The 20584-nt window shown below is 54.1% G+C and overlaps 2 protein-coding genes across 6 annotated transcripts; one reads left to right on the plus strand and one right to left on the minus strand.

The window, feature by feature from the left end:
* Positions 1 to 137: 137 nt before the first annotated feature.
* Positions 138 to 7286, minus strand: C16H19orf54 (chromosome 16 C19orf54 homolog). 5 transcript variants are annotated; one of them, XM_029925525.1, is made up of 6 exons: positions 6264 to 7286; positions 2911 to 2979; positions 2340 to 2464; positions 1935 to 2064; positions 1773 to 1843; positions 138 to 1001 (listed from the first exon to the last, which is right to left on the minus strand). In XM_029925525.1, the coding sequence occupies exons 1-6, from the start codon at positions 6581 to 6583 to the stop codon at positions 664 to 666; spliced, it is 1053 nt and encodes a 350-aa protein (XP_029781385.1). In that variant the 5' UTR covers positions 6584 to 7286; the 3' UTR covers positions 138 to 663. The 5 variants fall into 5 exon arrangements, with proteins under 5 accessions (XP_029781385.1, XP_029781388.1, XP_029781387.1 ...); XM_029925528.1 differs by having other exon boundaries at positions 7028 to 7284; XM_029925527.1 differs by having other exon boundaries at positions 2911 to 3042; positions 6264 to 6352.
* Positions 7287 to 7558: 272 nt separating this feature from the next.
* SNRPA (small nuclear ribonucleoprotein polypeptide A) lies at positions 7559 to 19566 on the plus strand. The gene is made up of 7 exons (XM_029925530.1): positions 7559 to 7666; positions 8120 to 8214; positions 11363 to 11535; positions 14170 to 14349; positions 16502 to 16675; positions 17117 to 17205; positions 19185 to 19566. Exons 2-7 carry the CDS (start codon positions 8142 to 8144, stop codon positions 19342 to 19344), a joined length of 849 nt encoding a protein of 282 aa, XP_029781390.1. The 5' UTR covers positions 7559 to 7666; positions 8120 to 8141; the 3' UTR covers positions 19345 to 19566.
* Positions 19567 to 20584: the final 1018 nt, after the last annotated feature.

Genomic DNA, 20584 nt, shown 5'->3' on the forward strand with positions numbered 1-20584 from the left:
TTGAGAGAGAGAGAGAGAGCGAGCAAGCACGTTCGTGCAAGTGGGCGAGGGGCAGAGAGAGAGGGAAACACAGAATCTGAAGCAGGCTCCAGGCTCTGAGCTGTTAGCAGAGACCCTGACGTGGGGCTCAGACCCATGAACAGTGAGATCCTGACCTGAGCCCAAGTCGGATGCCCCGCCCAGTGCCCTGGTTTGCATTTTAAAAGGCATGGCTTCCTAGGCTCCACAGGAATGGACATTGGAGGGGGGTGGGCAGCAAGGGGTCTAATGAGGAGGCTCCTGTCCAGGGAGGGGAGGGTGGTCACCAGTGAGAATGGCTGGATGCAACATTCACGTGGGACAGACAAGACCTGCTGGCCAAGCTGTCATCAGGGTCCTCCCTGGACAGGGAGCTTGTCTAGCCGGCTCCTGGCTTTGCCCCCAGCCACACAGCAGGGGGTCAGTATTGGGGGGTGGGGGTGGGAGAAGGGGACTGGGACTGGATGGACAGGGTAGTGGGCGCAGGAGGGGCCTCTGCACAGAGGATCTCGGGCTGGAGGTCCTCAGGAACACAGCCCATGCCCATGGGCTGTTGGGAAAAGGGAGACACTGGGGCACCTTCAAACTGTGACCGAGCTGAGCTGTGGCCGGGGGCCCTGTCAGTGGGCTCAGGGCTGCCGCAGGCTAGCGGCCGGAGTCCTTAGGGCTGAGCAGCAGTGCCTGGCCACAGAGGCCGGCCCGCACCCCGCCCTCAGGCACCACGTATGCCCGGCCGTCAGCCGCCCGTTCGGGCGAGAATTCTGTCAGCTGCAGGTTGCTGTCCTGGACCTGGTCGTAGTCCCACAGCTGGTAATGCCAACTCTTGCCCTGCTTGCAGAGAAGGTAGACGGCACCCGGGGATCCTTCCTCTGGCGGCGGGGGTGGCCGGCGGGGTGTGCCAGGCACCGGGTGGAACAGACCCGGCAGCTCAGGGTCCTCAGAATAGCCGAGGCTTGGCACAGCCTGCGTCCCCAGCAGGACCCCTGGGAGGAGAGGGGAGACTGTGAACTGGAGTGAGTGCCCCCCACAGCCCTTCAGGGGAGGTGTGGTGTTGCCTCCGCACCCCCTCACGGAGAAGTCAGCGGGGCCGTGGGCACACTGCGGGGCTGGGACTGACCCAGGACACCTGGCTCCAGGCTACCAGCTTTTTAAGTCCCGCCTCCTTCAGCCTGGTAGGATGGTGGGGGGTGGGGGTGGCATTAAACAGAGCAAGCATCATCCCCCAGGCCCCTCCTGCTGCCTAGTGGGGAAAAAAAAAAAGACTATGCTCAGAGGAGCCCTCAAGGCCACATCCCCCTGCACGGGGGAGCCCTAGTCCAGGCCACCTAACATGCAAATCAGCCTTCTGGAAGACAGGTGGAATGACAAGGCCGATCACTGTTCTTCTTACTGACATGTGCAATGTGCCTGCATCGTTCAGCCTTCTATGTGCTTTGCCCACTGGCATCCTGATTTCCAGGCACAGAAACGGAAGCCCTGAGTCACAGAGCCTGGAGGCAGTGAGAATGATCTGGAGCCCGGACTGTTTGATCCTAAAGTCTGAGCTTTGGTCCGTGGACACCATGACTGGCAGACGCTGAGGGACCTGCTCCTTGCCAGGTCCCTACTAAGGACCCTGCTGGGACAGGGACAGCCCAGCCCCGGTCCCTGCCTGAGTATGGGAGAAGTGCCAGTGTAAGGGGGAGAAAGTAGGGGTGAGGAGGGGCTGGGGACATCCAGGGTGAGCATACAGGGGCGTGGGAGGGAAGGCCCACCTGTGCTCACGGCCCAGTGGGCCTTGTAGCCTTTCTTCTTACACGGCTCGTGGTTGAAGTCCTCGTCATAGCTGGCGCTGGGGTTAAGGCCAAAGGTGCGGTGTGGCCCCGGGACCGACCCTTCCCCATCCCCACCCAGATCCCTTCTAGGCCCCGGGATACGGGATGAGCAAGGGATGGCCAGAGACAAGGTGCCGCAGGACACGTTCTCTGTTGGGACCCCCCAGGCCACCGCAGAGCAGCTCAGCCTGGCAGCCAAGTGCCTCCTGGGCCAGCTTGCCCATGTCAGCCACTGCAGGGACAACACAGACAGAAGGATCACCGTGTGCCTGGCCCCAGGCCACGGGCTACCTAATCATCACCACAACCGTCACCTCTTTGTACAAATGCAGAAAGTGAGGCACAGAGAGCGCAAGCTGCTGGTCCACAGCTGCTCGGCAGGAGGTGGAAGGCTGGGTGGGAGGAATGGAGACCTCCTGTCTCCAGAGTCCAAGCCCTAACACTCTACTGGGTGAGAAGGGCCTGAGGACTGGAACAGGGCTCGGGCCCCTTCTGCGCCCAACTCACCGGAGAACATCTCTCCCTGGGCCGTGTAGCCTCTGTCCATGGCCATCTGCACAAGTCTCTCCAGGGGGATGCCGCTGGGGGGTGCCAGGAGTGTGCCTGCCATCCACAAGGCCACCAGCCCGCACCTGGGGGGAGACAGGCCCAGTCTCTGAAGTCAGGTCTCCCCGGGGCCCCCTCTGTCCCGGAAGCTAGAGCGTGGGGAACGGGTCTGCTGCGCTGGGGGAGTTTCCCTCCTTCTCCCAGGCCCGGTGGGGAGATCCCACTGCACCCTTCATGGGGGAGAGGGTGGCCATGGCCTGAGGTCGGGGCTGGAGAGCTGCAGGGACAATGGGAGGGTGGGCAGAGATGTCACCAGGCCCTTCAGGAGGAGGAGGTGTGGAAGCAGAGTCAGAGACAAAGACCAGGCCACTTGCTCACCCATTTCAACAGTGTACTCTGCACACACCCCCTTCTTCAAGTTCGCCCTTTCCCTCCCCCTCCTCCTCGCCCTAGGCCCCCCACTCTACAGATCGGTTCTCTGGAAGCACAGCCAAGGCAGGCAGGGGTCGGGGTCCCAGATCAGGGCACGTACTGAGGGCCTTCCTGGAGGAGGGAGGGCAGGTCTGCACAGAAGAGGATCCACCACAAGTCACTTCTGAAACTGAATCAGAGCCGGGCTCAGGTCACAGGCGAACCAGCTCCTCGGTCCCCCCTTGAAGTTTGGCTGAGAGGAGCACGATTGGGAAAAAAAAATACAGTAAAACAGGCAGAGAGGGAAAAGATTAGGACCTGAGGTCCCTGGGTGGGAAAAGACATAGTTTGCAGCAATGCTGGGAGTGTCAGAACACAGCATCCCCCCACCAATCCAGGGGTAAGGCTCTTCTTCTTCTTCTTCTGCTTTTAAATATTTTTATTTATTTGAGAGAGAGAGAGAGAGAGAGAGAGAGAGAGAGAGAGAGGAGAGAGAGAGAGAAACAGCGTCGTGAGTAGGGGAGGGTCAGAGAGAGAGAGAGGGAGACACAGAATCCAAAGCAGGCTCCAGGCTCTGGGCTAGCTGTCAGCACAGAGCCCGACACGGGGCTCGAACCCATGAACCGTGAGATCGTGACGTGAGCCGAAGCAGGATGCTTAACCGACTGAGCCACCCAGGTGTCCCAAGGCTCCTCTTAAGAATGTAACAGACGCCACCTACTCCTTCAGGTTTCCTTCAGATATTTGACAAAAGGCCTGACTAAAAATTAGGAGACCGTAGACCCACAAGGACGGTAGGGGCCATAGGCCACCCCTCCTACAATGGAAATGAGCCAATCAGGAGTGGGCAGTGCAGCACCTAGAGCTGTCCAGCCAATAAGGGTAGAACCTGAGAAGGAACCGGCGGCGGGGGGGGGGGGAGAGGAGGGCTGACCAGAACCTTATGAAGCAAGAACCCTGGCCTATAGTCCTTGGGCATTCACTTTCGAAGGTCCGCGCTGCACAGAGAGCTTTCCCACAATTCTTACTTTCTGATCTGCTCTAATAAACTTTCCTGCTGTGCATTTTGTGTCCACCTCGTCATTCTTCAAAGTGGCGAGACAACGAACCCCGGGTACGGTGGTAAAAAAATCCTGCAACAGCAGGGTTGGGAGGGGGTGAAAGGCGCCCGGGCCGGCTGTCCTAAGGCCTGAGGAGAGCTCCAGGCTCTGAGACGGACCGCCTCCTCCCCTGCTGAGGCACCTCTCCCTTCCGGAGCCTCAGCGTCCTCATCTGCTTAATAGGACTCATCCTTCAACCTGCGGCTCCCTCCCTGCTCCTTCTCTCAGTCATTGAAGGGCCAAAGGGCAGATGCGTTACAGCTTTGCAGCCATTCAGATCTGTGTCTCCCTCTCTCTCTGCCCCTCCCCCACTCATGCTCGGTTTCTCTCTGTATCAATAATAAAAACATTAAAAAAAAAATGGGGCGCCTGGGTGGCTCAGTCGGTTAAGCGCCCAACTTCAGCCCAGGTCATGATCTCACGGTTTGTGGGTTCAAGCCCCGCATGGGGGCTCTGGGCTGACAGCTCAGAGCCTGGAGCCTGTTTCAGATACGGGTCTCCCTCTCTCTCTGCCCCTCCCCCACTCGTGCTCTGTTTCTCTCTGTATCAATAATAAATAAAAACATTTAAAAAAAAAAAAGCTTTGCAACCAGAAGCCAGAAAAATGAACAGAACGTTTCTCGAAGAAGTGTCTCCATACTTAAACCCTTCCTGTGATTTTTATTTTCCCCTCTCAGGCCTGTCAAATAGGGACGAAAATTCCTTAAGTCAGCCTAGAGCAGAAACAGGTATCAACACGCTCAAGGCCTAAGAGCTCACCTGGCTCATCCCAATGCTGCCCCAACGCTCAGGATCAGACTGTATTTCTGTTCCAAGACTAGTGAGAGAGCAAGGTTGGGGCGGGGTGGGGGCCCAAAGCTCCTGGTTCCCAGCCTGGGGCACCCTCCTGATGAAAGATGCTATCACAGCACAGTGGTTAAAAGCCGTCTGAAAGCAAACTGGGCTTTCCCTTTTCTAAGCTCGGTGGCTAAGTGACTTCACCTTCATGAGCCTCCTGTTTCCTTATCTGGAAAATGCTAGAATAATAGTTCCTATCTCATAGAACCACCAACAGGATGAAATACATACCTAAGAATGCTTAATACTGTAAGGATGCAGGTCTGAAACTGACTCCATGAAACAACAGAAGGGCACACATTGCCCAAGGCAAAAGGGACCACCCTTCTAACGTTCTAAGGGCGGGCCTAAAGATGGAGGCTAAGAGTAGTCAGGCCCTACGCGAGCGTCCTGGGCCCACTCTGTGATTGGTCAATACTCTAAATGTTGTGATTGGGTCCCGCCAAAAAGCAACAAATACTCTGGGCAACGTGAATGGTTAAACCTGCTGTCAATAATATTGTATAATAATGATTGGATCACTGTATTGCCTGTAACGCCCCTTCCCAAACTCATAAAAGCCCTACCCTGCTTTTGTTCGAGGCTCGCTCTCAGCATGGATCCGCTGCCTTGGTAAAGTCTGTGAGCCCCGGCAAGCCTAACTTCGTAATAAAGCCCTTTGCTTTTGCATGTGTGATTCGGTCTCCCAGGTAATCTCTGGTTTTTGGGGGCGATATTAAAATCTGGGCATAACAATACATACCTGAGAACACTTAACACAGTGCCTGATATATCGCAGCCCTGAGATTATGGGGGCTTGTTATTTGCATTACATTCGCCTCCCTTGGTTAGGGCATTTAGAACAGATTATAAAGTTATCGAGAGAGCTGGGGGTTTGTTCCAAGAGTCTGGGTAACTCACTGTGATGCCGGCTCCCCCCAGGCCAGCCCAGGTCTAGCTCCCTCCTGCCTGCGTCTCTTGGGACCCCGACTATCTTACCCCCCCTATTCTGCTCAGGGGGCCTCCCTCTCTGTGCAAAGCCCTTCAACTGCTCCCTAGGGCTCTCAGGGCAGTCCACCTTCCTTCACATGCCCTGTGTGATCCGACTCCTGTCCACCTGTGACACCCCATGCTTACTACCTCCCCCCTGCCCCATCCTGTTAAAGAAATATTTGCAGATCCCCGAAAAGGACACCTCTCCGTTTCAGCCCACGCCTCTGCACAGGCTCCTTACTCCTCTCCTCACATACCCCTGCACCTACAAGACAGCTCTCAGGGGTCCCCTACTACAGGAAGGTCCCACTAACACCCTCCCCCTCCAGCCTTGGTCACATGCTCCCTCAGTACTCCGGCATCACAGCTCTGTCACTGGGGAGTGAGGGATCGGTCTATGCCGCTGAACTAGGTGTGTGTGAGGCCATGATCTCTCCTCTCAGACCACTGAACAGGTCGAAGTAGGGGGCTGAAGCACTCAGGGTGTTTGACCTTGAGGAAATGGGAAACCCCAAGAGGAGATGGGGGAAGTGATCTGGGGACAGGTGGTTCGGTGAGACCCTACCGGTCCTTCTGCAGCGTCAGGAGCCTCTTGACGTCATCTCTGCTCCCGGGTACTGGGCCCGCCTTCTCTAAGGCCTCCTTCAGGAGCTGGCTCTTCTCTAGGCCGAAGACATGAGGGGGGGCCAGCCCCCCAACAGGGGGTGGAGGCGGCAATGGGGGTGGTGGGGGAATTGGGGCCTGGGGACTTGAGGCAGGGAGTGGAAAAGCCAAACTGGAGAGGTCTGAGGGTAGAGGAAGAGGTGGAGCTACGGGCCCTTGGGGAACAGGGGTTTCTGGAGAAAGGGCTGGGGGCTCTAGGGGAGGAAAGCATGGAGAACTCATTTTTAGGTCTCCAGCATGTATAGCCTGGAAGATCGAGAATGGGAGAGGGATGGATCCTCTAAAATGAGTGAGTCACAGGGATGGAAGTTCTGAAGGTTTTAGGGCGAACTTCCAGAACCTGAGTGTCGAGCAGCGGGGCTAAAAGGCCCAGGACTGACATTTGGAACCGGGGAGCAAGGGTTGAGCGGACTCAAATCATCAGGGATCTAACAGTGAACCGGGTGCGGTCTTTTACTCGGAATTAGATTTGTGGTTTGGGGTTGCTTTAGTAAAAGTTACAGTATTATACGGGGCCAGGTTTAGAAACTCGGGAGTCAGTTCTGGGAAAAATGAAGGGTCGGACCCGAGGCGAGCTAAAGAGTGGGACTTCAGGGCCCCGGGCTACAGACTAGGGAATTTAGGCTCTGTAACCCCTCATATCCCGAGTTCGGAATCCAAGCTGACCTTTGAACCAGAGGTCAAGAGATCAAAAAGGCAGAACGGCTTAGTCGTAGAGAAGGTCCTGGAATCAGAGTGCAAAAGGAAAGGTCCCGTGGGCTGGGGGAGGCTCAGGGATCACAGGACGTGGCGAGCCGCGATACCGCAGGGCTAGGCAATGGAGCCAGAAAATTAAACGCTCCTCCTCTTTCAGCAAAATGGTGGCCGCAGCACACATTTTTTCCCCCATATCACGTGACAGTACTAGCGACCCGTGGGCGGCCCTGCGGCGTCACGTGATGAGAGAAGGCGGGGCGGTAGGGAAGAGGAGAGGCTTTCAAAGGACTGCCCCCGGAAGAGACGGAAGGGTGAGCGGCTTCTCCACTGGTAAGAAGCGCGTGAGGGGGCGTGGCTTCCACTGATTGGTCCGCAGGCCCTCAGGGGTGAGTCCGGTGGGGGGGTTTTCTGCCGAGGCGGGAACCCAAAGGTCGTTTTGATTGGCAAGTTTTGGCCCAAGGGGCAAGGATTACTCTGATTGGTCAAGCTACTGAGTTTCGGCACGGGATTGGCTTGCAGAAAAACAAGGGCGGAACCAGGGGAGGAAGCTTTTGTAGTCGTCTCTCAGAAACGTAGGAGGCGACCCTTGCGGGAGCTGCGGCTCTGTTGGTAAGTAATCTCGGGCGCAGGCGGTCATCTACGCCGGGCAGGCGGAGCACTTGGCGCCTGGACTTTCCCGCTCCCCGTGTGGAGAAACTACCTCCCTGCGGCGCGAGGTTAGGGCGCCGCAGAGTTGTCTCTTTCCATAACTGGCTCTTATATCCGGGCTTTTTCTCCTGGGCCGCCCTTTGAGCCAGTGGGCCTATGGGAGTCGCCACTTAGGACGCTCCGCCTACCGGTTCGCGTAGAGCATCCTGGGACTCGTAGTAAACCTCTTGAGATTTCCCACGCGGGTAGGCGAAGCCGTGTCCTGTTTTCGCTTTGTTTTCCAAGCTCTGCTTCTTTCTCGCCTCGCCTAACTTCCTCGTGGAAGGAGGACCCCTGAGCAGCCCGTTAAGCCCGTTTTGGGGCAAAGGATTCGGAGAGACCCAGGGCTGAAGTTACCTTTTTCCTTCTTTTCAGCTCTACCTCGGCACCTCTCTCCATGGCAGTTCCCGAGACCCGCCCCAACCACACTATTTATATCAACAACCTCAACGAGAAGATCAAGAAGGATGGTGAGTTCTCAGGATAGTCCAGACTCCAGGGTACCTCGCGTGAGCCGGCCCACTTTTCCATCCCCAGCATTCACTTCGCTTCCTTCGCTTTCTCCAGCCAAACTGTTAGAGTTCATCTTTCAGCCTTTGCCCACCCTGCACCCTGTGTCTTTAACACTCCTTCAGTTCGTCTTAACAGCTTGCCCTTCAGCGTGGTCACCGTTCATCCTTCAACGTGTCAGCTCACAGGACTCCTCCAAGAAGCCTTCCCCATCCTCTTTCCCCTCAGGTGCCTGCTTCTGACTTCCCATAGGCCCTGGACATCTCCCGCCCAAGCCCTTATTGTTCGGGGCTGTTCTTGTGCGACCATGAGGGTGAGCTCTGATACTGGCTTGGTCACTGTGGTGGTCTTGGCCATCAGCCCACAATGGATAGGGTTAATTTCAAAAAGAAAATGAAATCATAGTAACGATGGCTAACACTACTACCAGGTACTGGTATGTAAATCTCTTTTATGGTCAATTTTCGACACGTGTCCTTCAGGAAAGAGCCATTGCTCTTGTTTCTCAGATGAGGAAACAGACTCGGGTGCTGTGATTTGCCCAAGGTCACACAGCAAGGTAAAATGGTTGAGGCCACCACTACGGAATTCCTCTTAAGAGCTCCATGTTTGACAGTGGACGTACTTTTTCATTTTATCATTTTGATTGAACCTTATTTTTTATATTTGAAAATGGAACAAAGTGCTAGTATTTCCTTTGCACGAACATTACGTGGATTAAATGAGCTAAACATTTAAGCAGTGCTGATTTTTATGGTACCGGCAGTTAGTATGGGCTGGATAGAACTTAGCTCTTCTGATCAGTTTGGGACAATTGTTGGGGGAGCCCCAGGAGCTTGCTGGGATTAAGTTTTGAGGTTACCAATAAAGTTACTGTTGAAGAAAACAAGCCATGGAAATGCGCTATATGCTCTTAGAGTATCTTGCTCAGCTAGCTCTCCGTGTGACGCTGGGGAAACACCCGGTGACAGACAGTCCTGGTCTTGGCCTTCATGCAGCCACATTCCATTGTGCCAGACAGTGATAGCCCAGAGTCGCCAGGCCCATGATTGGGAAGCACGGTCAGGGTCAAGGTCAGGGCTGGGTGTGGGCACCTGAACAGAGGGATTTGTTTCCTCTCACAGGAAAGGAGATGTCTTGGGAAAACGTTCCAGGTAGAAGAAGGAATATATAGGTGGTGGTGAGGGAGAAGAGTGTTCCGAACCTGGACCAACATATGGCGGTATCTAGGGGCAAGAGAGGGCCCAGGCCATTCTGGAAACTACCAAGTAGTTGGGTGTGCCGGGGGCTTCTGACTCCGGGAGAACCTTCCAGTGAGCAGTGCACTGATGGCTCATGGGATCTTGAGGTCGGGTAGGTCAATAGACTTGTCCTGAGGGCATCAGGGAGCCAGGGGAAGGACACGGAAGTGTGGAGGGTGCACTTGAGAGGGCGGGAGGGGAGAAGGGAAAGGGGCCCAGGGTCCAGGGGGAATGACTGAACCCCAAACTGGGTTCATGGGTGTGGTAGATGGAGACAAACACCAGAAATGGTGGCAGGAGAATTTTTGGCTAATTGTGCCAGAAAACCTTTTACTTCTCTCTTCACCCTCCCCTCCCCTGAATTTTCTCTTCTTTCCTCATCTAGTCTTTAGTGAGCACCTTCAGCTCAGATGCCTTCTCTGTATGAGATTGGTATTCTTTCCTTTCCTTTTTTTTTTTTTTTTTTGAGAGCGCAAGCAGGAGAGGGGCAGAGAGAGGGAGACACAGAATCTGAAGCAGGCTCCAGGCTCTGAGCTGTCAGCACAGAGCCTGAGGAGGGCCTTGAACTCACAAACTCAGATTGTGACCTGAGCAGAAGTCAGACGCTCAACTGACTGAGCCACCCAGGCGCCCTGGTATTTTCTGTTAGGTAGAGCAGTTTGTTAGTGAGCTATGGTGGCATTGGGTTTAGATGGACTTGAACCCTGGTCCCCATCCCAGCTCTGTAGGCTCTTCCCAGGACCTTTGGGACACCTGTGTTGAGCCAGTGACGAATTCTCTGAGAATCTATTTTCATGTTAGTAAAACTGAGACCGTTACAGTTGCTTCCTGATGAAGCGATTGTAAGAATTTAGTGAAATTCTTTCCGTAAAAAGACATTTAGTGATATTGTTATTCACGCAAGTGTTTTCGGAGAAGCGTGGGTTCGAGTGTGCACCGAGCGTGGGGATACTGTGGCAAACACAGCGGAGAGGCTTGTGGCTCTTCAGGACAGCTAACCGTGACATCAGGATGCGGGAAATGCCATGAAGGAAAAGCAGTGAGGTACAAGGAATGGGGACAGTGACAACAGGTGGCATTTATTTAACTTATATTTATTTATTTACTTATTTATTTTGAGAGAGAGAGAGCATGAACAAGGGAGGGGCAGAGAGAGGGGGAGACACAGAATGGGAAGCAGGCTCTGGGCTCTGAGCTGTCTGCACAGAGCCCGATGTGGGGCTTGAACCCATGAACAATGAGATCATGACCTGAGCCAAAGTCGCACGCTTAAAGGACTGAGCCACCCAGGCACCCCTCGTGGCAATTATTTAGACATGGTGGTCAGGGAAGGCCTCTGAGGTGGGAACACTTTTACGGAGACCTGGTTGAACAGAAGGAGAAAGGCCTTTGTCGTGGAGGCAGCAGCCAGGGCAAAGGTCCTGAGGCCACATACATGTACCAGCCTGAGAAAGGGCTGTCAGGCCAGTGCAGCTGGAGATATGGGAGTGGGGTGAAGTGTGGGGGGACGATGTTGGAGATGTTGGCCAGGCCTGGGTCAAGGTGCCAGTGACAAGGAAGAGAATGTTCACGTTTATTGAGCATTTACCACATGCCCTGTTACGTGTGGCTCCTGTTCATCATACGGCAGCCCCAGGGGCAGGTACCAGTGCTGTCCGTGCGCACAGGGGACCACACACAACCCTCCCTGGGTACTTCTTGGCTGCTGTTGGTATTGCCACCCCCCCTTGGGGGTTCCTGACCTGTGGCACCATGGCATTTGGCTAATGGTGTCTCTTCTGGGCTGCGCCTGGCTCTGAAAGAGCCCCCAGGACAAGGTACCAAGACCCCCAGTCACCCAGTGGGTCCTCCCTTCCTCCCCCTGCAGAGCTGAAGAAGTCCCTGTACGCCATTTTCTCCCAGTTTGGCCAGATCTTGGATATCCTGGTTTCCCGGAGCCTGAAGATGAGGGGCCAGGCCTTTGTCATCTTCAAGGAGGTCAGCAGCGCCACCAACGCCCTGCGCTCCATGCAGGGCTTCCCCTTCTACGACAAGCCCATGGTGAGTTCTGTGGCAGACTGGGTGGGGGCGGGAGGCCTGGTCCCCTCAAGTCGGGCATCTCTCTTGCGGTTTGTCAGCGTCTGCTGTTCTTTGTACTGGGGTGGGGGTGGGGGACCCCCCCCAGCCCTGCCCTTTCAGACCCCAGATGGTGGCCTCCTAGAGGTGTCAGGGCTTGGCTGGGGGAGGTGCGCAGAGCTTGGGGAGTTTAGGGGAGGCACCTCACCCACTGGGGAGGGGCGGCTCAGAGAAGGCTTTCTGGATTGCAGGCTTCGAGGAGAAAGGCTGCCTGGGGGGGGAAGGGAGAAAGTGTTAGTCGAGAGCACTAGGAAAGTGGGTCAAGTCTGTTTGGCTGGAGCGAAAGGGTGGGCCTGGGAGGAGGGCATGGCCTGGAGAGCAAGTAGGAAGTCAGATCCAGGGGCCGGAGTTTGTCTTGCAAGTGGACTTGACTCTGTGGGTGCTGGGGAGCTGTGGAAGGATTCAGGGAGATGCCCCTGGCTGTTGGGGGAGAAGGGAGTAGAGGGGGAAGGTTGGAGGAGGCTGGGCCAACTTCTCGGGTGTGAGGGTTTGCACTAGGACTGGAGCCGGGCCGTCAGTGGGTAGAATCAGGTGTTCAGGAGACTAAGGCTGGCCTGGCTGGAGGGGGTGCTGCCTGCTGGGAGGTGAGGAGTGGCTTAAAGTGCCGGCCCTGAACTAGAAATACGTCACTGGCAGATAGCTTTGGTTCTTGGCCCCCCCCCCCCCGCCCCACGTCTCTCTTAACCAGTTTTTGAGTTGCACCTGATTGGAATATGCCTCCCTGCGCCTACTCCCCTGGGTAGGGACCAGCAAGAGCCGAGGTGTGCAGGTCACCTCCTCTGGAAGCCAGTGGCCCCCGGGGGCCATGGGGTAGCCTGGAACCCTCCCCTCCATGTTGGGGGGGGCAGGCATTGATTTGCCTTCTGTTTCCTCTGGGCGTGTGAGCCCAGACTTGCCACGTCTGCCCATGTTTTCCTGGAGCAGCTAGAAATTAGCTTTTGAAGGATAAAAACCATGATCTTACTTGATCTTCCTCCCCTGCTCTGCTTCCCAGACCACCCCTTGGACCTTATCAGACACTCGAGCACCAGTGAGCTCAGTGGCGGGGTGGGAGGGGGTGTCTGTCAACCCCACCTTCAAAACATCCACCACTCCCTGCTCCTCGCCCCTCCCCTGCCACTGAGCTGGTCTCCACTCTGACCCCCGCTCCGCACAAGCTGTTCTCCATGCCGCGGCCACCGCGCTGCTTCTAGCACACCAGTGAACTCTCATCACTCCCTGCCTATGACACTCCATGGCTCCCAGCTTTCTCAGGAAAAACAGCCAAGTTTCACCAAGGTCTCTAGAGTCTCTCCTTGCCTCTGTGATCTTACCTCCTCCCTCCTCATCCACATGGATCTCACTGTTCCTTGAACCACTCCTTCGCTCTGCTGTTACTTTGCTAGAAGGCTCTTTGCCTAGATCTCCCTCCATTTCTCTGTCTATATCAGTGTCACATCGCTGAGGCTTTTCCTAACCACATCTGAAATTTTCTTTTTTTTTATTAACATTTATTTATTTTGAGGGAGAGAGCATAAGCACATCTGTGCCCGCCAGCCAGGGAGGGGCAGAAAGGGAGTGAGAATCCCAAGCAACTTCCCCAGTCTGCAGAGCCCGACATGGGGCTCGATCTCACAGACTTGAGTCATGACCTGAGTTGAAATCCAGAATTGGACACTGAACCGACTGAGCCCTGCAGGTGCCCTGTGATTCTCAATTCGTAATCTTTTTTTTTTTTTAAGTAGATTTTACGCCTTATGTGGGGCTTGAACTCTCTCAACCCTAAGATGGAGAGTCCCATGCTCTATGGGCCCACCTGGTGCCCCTGAAATTTTCATTTTTCAACGCTTCTGAACCCCTTCTCCAGTTCCCTTTTTTTTTTTTTTTTCCCCCCCTGAAAGTGAGAGACCATGAGTGGGAGGGACAGATAGAGAGGGAGGGAGATAAAGAATCCGAAGCAGGCTCCAGGCTCTGAGCTGTCAGCACAGAGCCCAATGCAGGGCTCGAACCCATGAACCATAAGATCATGACCTGAGCTGAAGTTGGACACTTAACCGGCTGAGCCACCCAGGCGTTGCCTCCAGTTCACTTTTTAATCCTTTTCCATTGTGTCTTTTCTCAGTGGATTACAGCATGAGGACAGGGGCCTTTCAGTAGGCTCACTGCTGTGCCCACAGAGCCTAGGTTCTCCAAAGACCACTGAGGATGAGATTTCTTAGCCTGGGAGTCTGAACTTTTGTGTGAGCAGACCCCCCCTGTACACTGTTCCCGTGTTGGCCTTGTTTCCCGGGCTTCTGCCCAATGCCCAGGACTGTCCCATTCTCCCTGCAAAATCACAGCGACCCAGTGACCGAACACTTACGTGTGCCCGCTACTCTTCAAAGCGCTTCAGCTCATTTAGCCCTTCCACTCCCCCTTTCAAGTAGGAAACCCCACAGTCCCCATTGTACAGCTGAGGATGTTGAGGCTGGTGATTTCCGTCACCCGCCTCAGGAGTGACTGGGAAGCTCTGCTTTTGTACCCAGGCCAGTTGGCCTTGAAGTAGATCCACGCTCTTTACCCTTCTGCTCTGTTTGGCAGCGCATTCAGTATGCCAAGACCGACTCGGATATCATTGCCAAGATGAAGGGCACCTTCGTGGAGCGGGACCGCAAGCGGGAGAAGCGGAAGCCCAAGAGCCAGGAGACCCCTGCTGCCAAGAAGGCCGTGCAGGGCGGGGCAGCCGCCCCCGTGGTGGGCGCTGTCCAGGGGCCTGTCCCGGTAAGCCAGAGCCCGGAGACCCTGCCCTGTCCCCTGCCGGGCCTTCCTCAGCCGCGCAGCCCGGCTTATGAGCCCAGTGTGTGCTGGGGGGAGACCCCCTCCCCTGCATTTCCTTCTAGAATCGCGCACCTGTCTCAGGGATGAAACACCTGTGTAAGGGTGTCTGTACTTGGAAATGCCTCCTTGCTTGCCTGGCCTTCTCAGGATCTTTCTGTGTGTCTCAGTCCTTTGTTTTGGTTTTTTTTTTCCTTCCCCTTAACCTTGATCCTGCTGTCTGTGTCTTTTAAGTTAATGCCAGTGCAGAAAGTCCAGGTGAAGCCATGAATCAACTTTTTTTGGATTAGGGAATTTAACTGAGCAGGGTCGCCAGTCATCAGGTCAGAACAGAAGAAGTCAGTCTTATTTCTGTGTGCTGGCACCAAAGAAGCAGGCTCCACACTTAAAAATGGCTCAGGAGTAAATCCAGCGGAAGGTATGCAAAACCACGCACCGAAGGAGAACATCGCTGGGAGAAACGGGAGATGAGCTCAGAGGAGTCAGTTCTCCACATTGGTCTAAAACTCAGCAGAGTCGCTATCAAAATGCTCGCAGGAAGTTTGCGGACGCTTGGCAGTGTGTTTGCAAGTGTCCGTGGAAAGGGAAAGCAAGGCAGGTGACAATGAAGCTGGTGGGCCCACTGCCGCCCTCAGGACGATGTGATGTGGGCCTCGGGGGAGGAAGATGGACCAAGTCACAGAAGAGTCCAGAAATAGGTCTGCACAGGCATGGTTTCTCAACTTGTGAAGGCACCACTGGGGTCTGATAATCGGAAAGCCTTTTTTGGGGGGAGGGGGAGGGTAGTAAACGGTGCTGGACCAACTAGGCATCTGTAAGGCAAAGAATGAGTCCTACCCTAACGTCATCAGTTAATTTGAGATGAACTGTAGACCTTGATGCGACAGCTTAGAATAAAGGTTCTAGAAGGAAACAGGGAAATCTCTTCCTGACCTTTGTGAGGCCACAAAAAGTAGAGCCATCCTGTTGTCTAAATGGCATCGAGAAAGCACCTGGTAAGATAGATGAGTTGCATCTACTCCTTATTTCTGAGTCTCCACGTTGGCTCTTCTGGCCAGATTGCGCTGTATTGGTCCCCACTGTGACCCACGCCAGCTCCCCTTTTGTCAGCAACAGTATCGGGGTCACTGCCTAGCTTTCTTGTTCTTGCCCACGCCCCTCCCCTGCACCCAGCTTTCTGTCCACTGTTTTGTCCTCAGCTGTGGTTCTGGCTCCAGCAGCCCTGTCTCCCTGGGTGTGTATCCTTGGGCTGGCTCCCTTCTCCCACCTTGCCACCACCCTTCCTGTCTCTTCCGACATCGGCCCTGACCTTCCCTATCCACCTCTGTCTTCTGTTGTGTTCTTTTTTCCGCAGGTCTCTCTCTCTCTCTCTCTCTCCCTCTCTCCCTCTCTCTCTCTCTTTTTCCCTTGAAGTTTATTTTTGGAAGGAAAAGTACAGCTTGCTCATTATAATAGTGTTTCTTTCCGCTCCTTTTGTTAACAATTGTCAGGGTTTGATTTTTTTCCAGTCTTTTTTTCCTACACCTATAGTGATAAACACAGTTGGGTCACATTGATTTTTTTATGTTAGAAAAACTTTTAAAAAATTTTTTTAACTTTCTGGATTGAGGTCGTTGTTAAAGATTGGGTCCCGTTTGCTCCATCCATTTCCCTTTGGGTGACCTTTGTCTCCATAGGTCTCTTTTTCTTTTCTTTCTTTTTTTAAAGGATCGGCATTTAATTTTATTTATTTATTTATTTTTGAGAGACAGACCAGGAGCGAGCAGGGGAGGGTCAGAGAGAGAGGGAGACACAGAATCCGAAGCAGCCTCCAGGCTCTGAGCTGTCAGCATAGAGCCCGACGTGGGGCTCGAACCCACGAACTGTGAGAATGTGACCTAAGCCGAAGTCGGACGCTCAACCTACTGAGCCACCCAGGCGCTCCATCCATAGGTCCCTTTTTCACCTCTTTTCCAAATCTGGGTCTTTCCCCCTGTGTCTTCCACACCTTGTATTTCTTCTGACAACCTCTTCTCCTCTTTGCCTCCTCCTGACCCCAAACCAGCCTCCTGCTGGCCACTGGCTGCCCTGCTCAGTCCTGCCCTCCCTCTCTCCACAGGGCATGCCCCCGATGACACAGGCACCCCGCATCATGCACCATATGCCGGGCCAGCCTCCCTACATGCCGCCGCCAGGCATGATCCCGCCTCCAGGCCTGGCGCCTGGCCAGATGCCACCAGGGGCCATGCCCCCCCAGCAGCTTATGCCTGGACAGATGCCACCTGCCCAGCCTGTGAGTGTCTCCTTCTGGGGTCTCCTACAGACGTTCAGGACTTAGGACTTGAAAGGGATAGGCGGGGGTGCTTTTTTAGGGAAGGTGGTCTGGGCAGGCCCCCCCAGAGGAGGTGCTGTTAGATGAGAAGAATAAGGATGTGGCAGTGCGGCCAGGCCCTGGGGTAGAGAGAGTTTGGTATGTTTATTAGAAGAGCTTTGCAAAGTCCGGGTGAGGCTGGAGCGGCAGCCAGAGCCTGGATTGATTCAGTGAACTTTGGCCGAGCACCTGCCAATGGATACAGCGGTGCTCTTTGTGGCTGACCTTCTGGTGGGGGCAAGGCAGTGTGGACAGGCAACATCAGGCGAAGGACCAGAAAGACCTCCAGCGGAGGAGGGGGTGGGCAATGGGAAGGCAGGAAGTCCCCGCTAGACTCACGGGGGCCTGTTAACTTCCTCGCAGCTTTCAGAAAACCCGCCAAATCACATCTTGTTCCTCACCAACCTGCCCGAGGAGACCAACGAGCTCATGCTGTCCATGCTTTTCAACCAGTAAGTGGCGCCCGTAACTGGGCGGGGCCAGAGGGCGATGGCCAGGAGATGGCGCCATGGGCACAGGTCTGGGGTGGTGCAGGTGGAGCCCTGGGCCTGCTTGGGGCGTGTGGGCAGGACAGTGACTGGAGGCAGTGGCTGAATGTGCTCACCTTCCTCCACTTCTGTGAGGGGCGGGGAGTCAAAGCTCCAGGCCTCATCTTTCCAGCCTCAAAATCAGAGGCACAAGGTGCATATAAAACTGCCATGAGGTGGCACGGAGCGTGGGCTAGATTGGCCAAAATTGGCATGCTCGAACTGCATCTGAGGGGGTCAGGGATGTTTAAAATCTCGCGTGCTGGGGTGTAGACCACTGTGGCTGTCGCTATTTAGTGAAGGAAGGGGGAGTGTGTTCTCCCCTGTTGGCCTTGCTTGTGATCTTACGTCTTAAAGAACTTCTTTCTTTTTTTGTTTTTAATTTTTTTTAATGTTTTATTTATTTTTGAGACAGAGCATGAGCAGGGAGGGGCAGAGAGAGAGGGAGACACAGAACCGGAAGCAGGCTCCAGGCTCTGAGCAAGCTGTCAGCACAGAGCCCGATGAGGGGCTCGAACCCACAAACGTGAGATCTGACCTGAGCCAAAGTCGGAGGCTCAACCGACAGCCACCCAGGCGCCCCTTCTTTCTTTTTTTTAAGTTTATTTCTTTTGAGAGACTGTGCACAAGTGGGGGAAGGGCTGACAGAGAGAGGGAGGGATTCAGACAGAATCTGCAGCAGGCTCCAGGCTCCCAGCTATCAGCACAGAACCCCAGGAAGGGCCTGGACTCGGGAATTGTGAGATCATGACCTGAGCTGAAATCAAGAGTTGGACACTTAACCAACTAAGCCACCCAGGCGCCCCATAAAGAAACTCTTAAGCAAATCCCAAGGGGTGTGGATGGGCATTTGTCCTGATGGGGAGATGGAGACAGCCCGGGAAAAGGGAGGGGTCAGACACACTGCTCACTGTGACCTTCTGTGTGGCAGTTGGACGAACAGAGCAGCGCGGATGGTTCTTTTTCTAACTGCACGGAGAGGGAATTTTGAAAAACTGAATTAAATAGAAAAAAATATGCATCTATTCTGTAAGGTTTATTTTTGGGGCGCCTGGATGGCTCAGTTGGTTAAGCCACGGACTTCAGCTCAGGTCACAATCTCAGGGTTCATGGGTTCGAGCCCCGCATCGGGCTCTGTGCTGACAGCTCAGAGCCTGGGGCCTGCTTCTGATTCTGGGTCTCCCTCTTTGTCTGACCCTCCCCCACTCTCACTCTGTGTCTCTCTCTCAAAAATAAATAAATGTTAAAAAAATGTTTATTTTTGAGAGACAGCGTGAGGGGGTCAGGGGCAGATAGAGAGGGAGACAGAATCCGAAACAGGCTTTGGACTCTGAGCTGTCAGCACAGAACTTTATATGTGGCTCGAACCCGTGAACTGTGAAATCGTGCCTTAGCTGAAGTCGGACGCTCAACCAACTGAGCCACCCAGGCTCACCAAGTGATACACGTTTTGTAAGAATAGTGGCAGAAGAAAGGATACCCAGTAAACTTGAAGATGGTTGCCTAATGGGTAAGGAAGGTGGGAAAGACAAGAGGGAATGGAGAAAAACAGCAGATCATAAAATGTCAGGGTAGTATTTGTTTCTGGAATGGGGTGGGTGGGTTATGATTGCAGAAGGACATGGTGGCAGTGTCCTGTCTCTTGATTTAGGTTATTTGTGGTTGTGTAGGTGTTCATGTTAAAATATTTCCTTAAATGATACGCTTAGTTGTGTGCACCTGTTTGTGTTAGGGCTCCTCAACTTAGCGTTTTGCACATTTGGGGCTGGATAGTCCTTTGTTACCGCGGCCATGCCGTGCTCTGTAGGATGTTCAGCAGCATCCCTGGCCTCTGTGCCCCAGATGCCAGAACGTTAGAAGGAAATGCCGAGTCTGGATACCTGAGGTCTGTTCCCTTCTTTCAGGTTCCCTGGCTTCAAGGAGGTCCGACTGGTCCCTGGGCGGCATGACATTGCGTTCGTGGAGTTTGACAACGAGGTACAGGCAGGGGCCGCCCGCGATGCCCTGCAGGGCTTCAAGATCACCCAGAACAATGCCATGAAGATCTCTTTTGCCAAGAAGTAGCACCTTTTCCCCCTGCCTGCCCCTGCCCCCTGTTCTGGGGCCACCCCTTCCCCCCTTGGCTCAGCCCCCTGAAGGTAAGTCCCCCTCGGGGGCCTTCTCAGAGCCGTGTGTGAGTGAGTGGTCGCCACACAGCATTGTACCCAGAGTCTGTCCCCAGACATTGCACCTGGTGCTGTTAGGTTGGAATTAAAGTGTCTTTTTTTGAGGTTTGGTTTTTCACAACCATTTGTCGTTTTTATTTTCTATCCTCTGTGCCTCCCTTTCTCATACATCAGAATATTCTGGGTGTTTGGACCTCTCAGGATGTTGGGGTTTGCAACCTTGGGAAAACACAGAATAGGGTATAACTTTGTCTAAGTTCCAGTCACTTTTACTACCTTGGAAAATTTTCTACTTGTCTCCATCAGCATTCAGAGCAGGAAATTGGAACCCAGGCTGCCATGTACACTTGGGCAGGTTGTGTACTGCACAAGGATGCTATCTTTAAGGGTACACTTCACTTTGTAGATTTATATGTTTCTTCTAACATGATAGAGTGTTAAGAAAGAAGTTTTTCTTTTCTTTTTTCTTTGATTTTTTTTTTAATGTTTATTTTTGAGAGAGAGAGAGACAGAGTACAAGCAGGGGAGGGAGCAGAGAGAGAGGGAGACATAGACTCCAAAGCAGGCTCCAGGCCCTGAGCTGTCAGCACAGAGCCCAATGTAGGGCTTGAACTCACGAACCACGGGATCATGACCTGAGCCGAAGTCAGATGCTTAACCGACTGAGCCACCCAGAAAAAAGAGGTTTTTCTTCACCTTTTTCAGATCTTCACAGAGATGCATTCTGTCACAGTAGCAATCCCGCGGAAACCATGCTAGAAACTTCAGGAAGAAAAGGAAGGGAACGGGGTACTCAGGAACTCATTGGAAGAATAGTAAGGGTGGCAGCCTGGCTTGGGGACACTTGAGTTCAGGTTAGCGACCTGTGACTTGAGCTGGAGTCCAGGAAGGTGCCGCTGCTGCTGATGGAACTGGCCCATCCCGCGCCGGAAGCTACCCCGCTGGCCTGCCTGCCCGCCTGCCCGCCAGGAGCCTGGGGCAGGCCGCTAAGCCAGCTTTGACCCCTGTGGCCCGGCTGCAGGGGAGTCTAGGAAATGTGCTTTCTGGTCAGACAGCCAAGTGAAGCCAAGTGAAGCCACCTGAAGCTAAGGGTGGAAGGGAGATTGGATACGGACCTTCCTTACTAGTCCCTCATACGC

Source organism: Suricata suricatta, chromosome 16 (assembly GCF_006229205.1).
Source record: "Suricata suricatta isolate VVHF042 chromosome 16, meerkat_22Aug2017_6uvM2_HiC, whole genome shotgun sequence".
Classification (NCBI taxonomy): Eukaryota; Metazoa; Chordata; class Mammalia; order Carnivora; family Herpestidae; genus Suricata; species Suricata suricatta.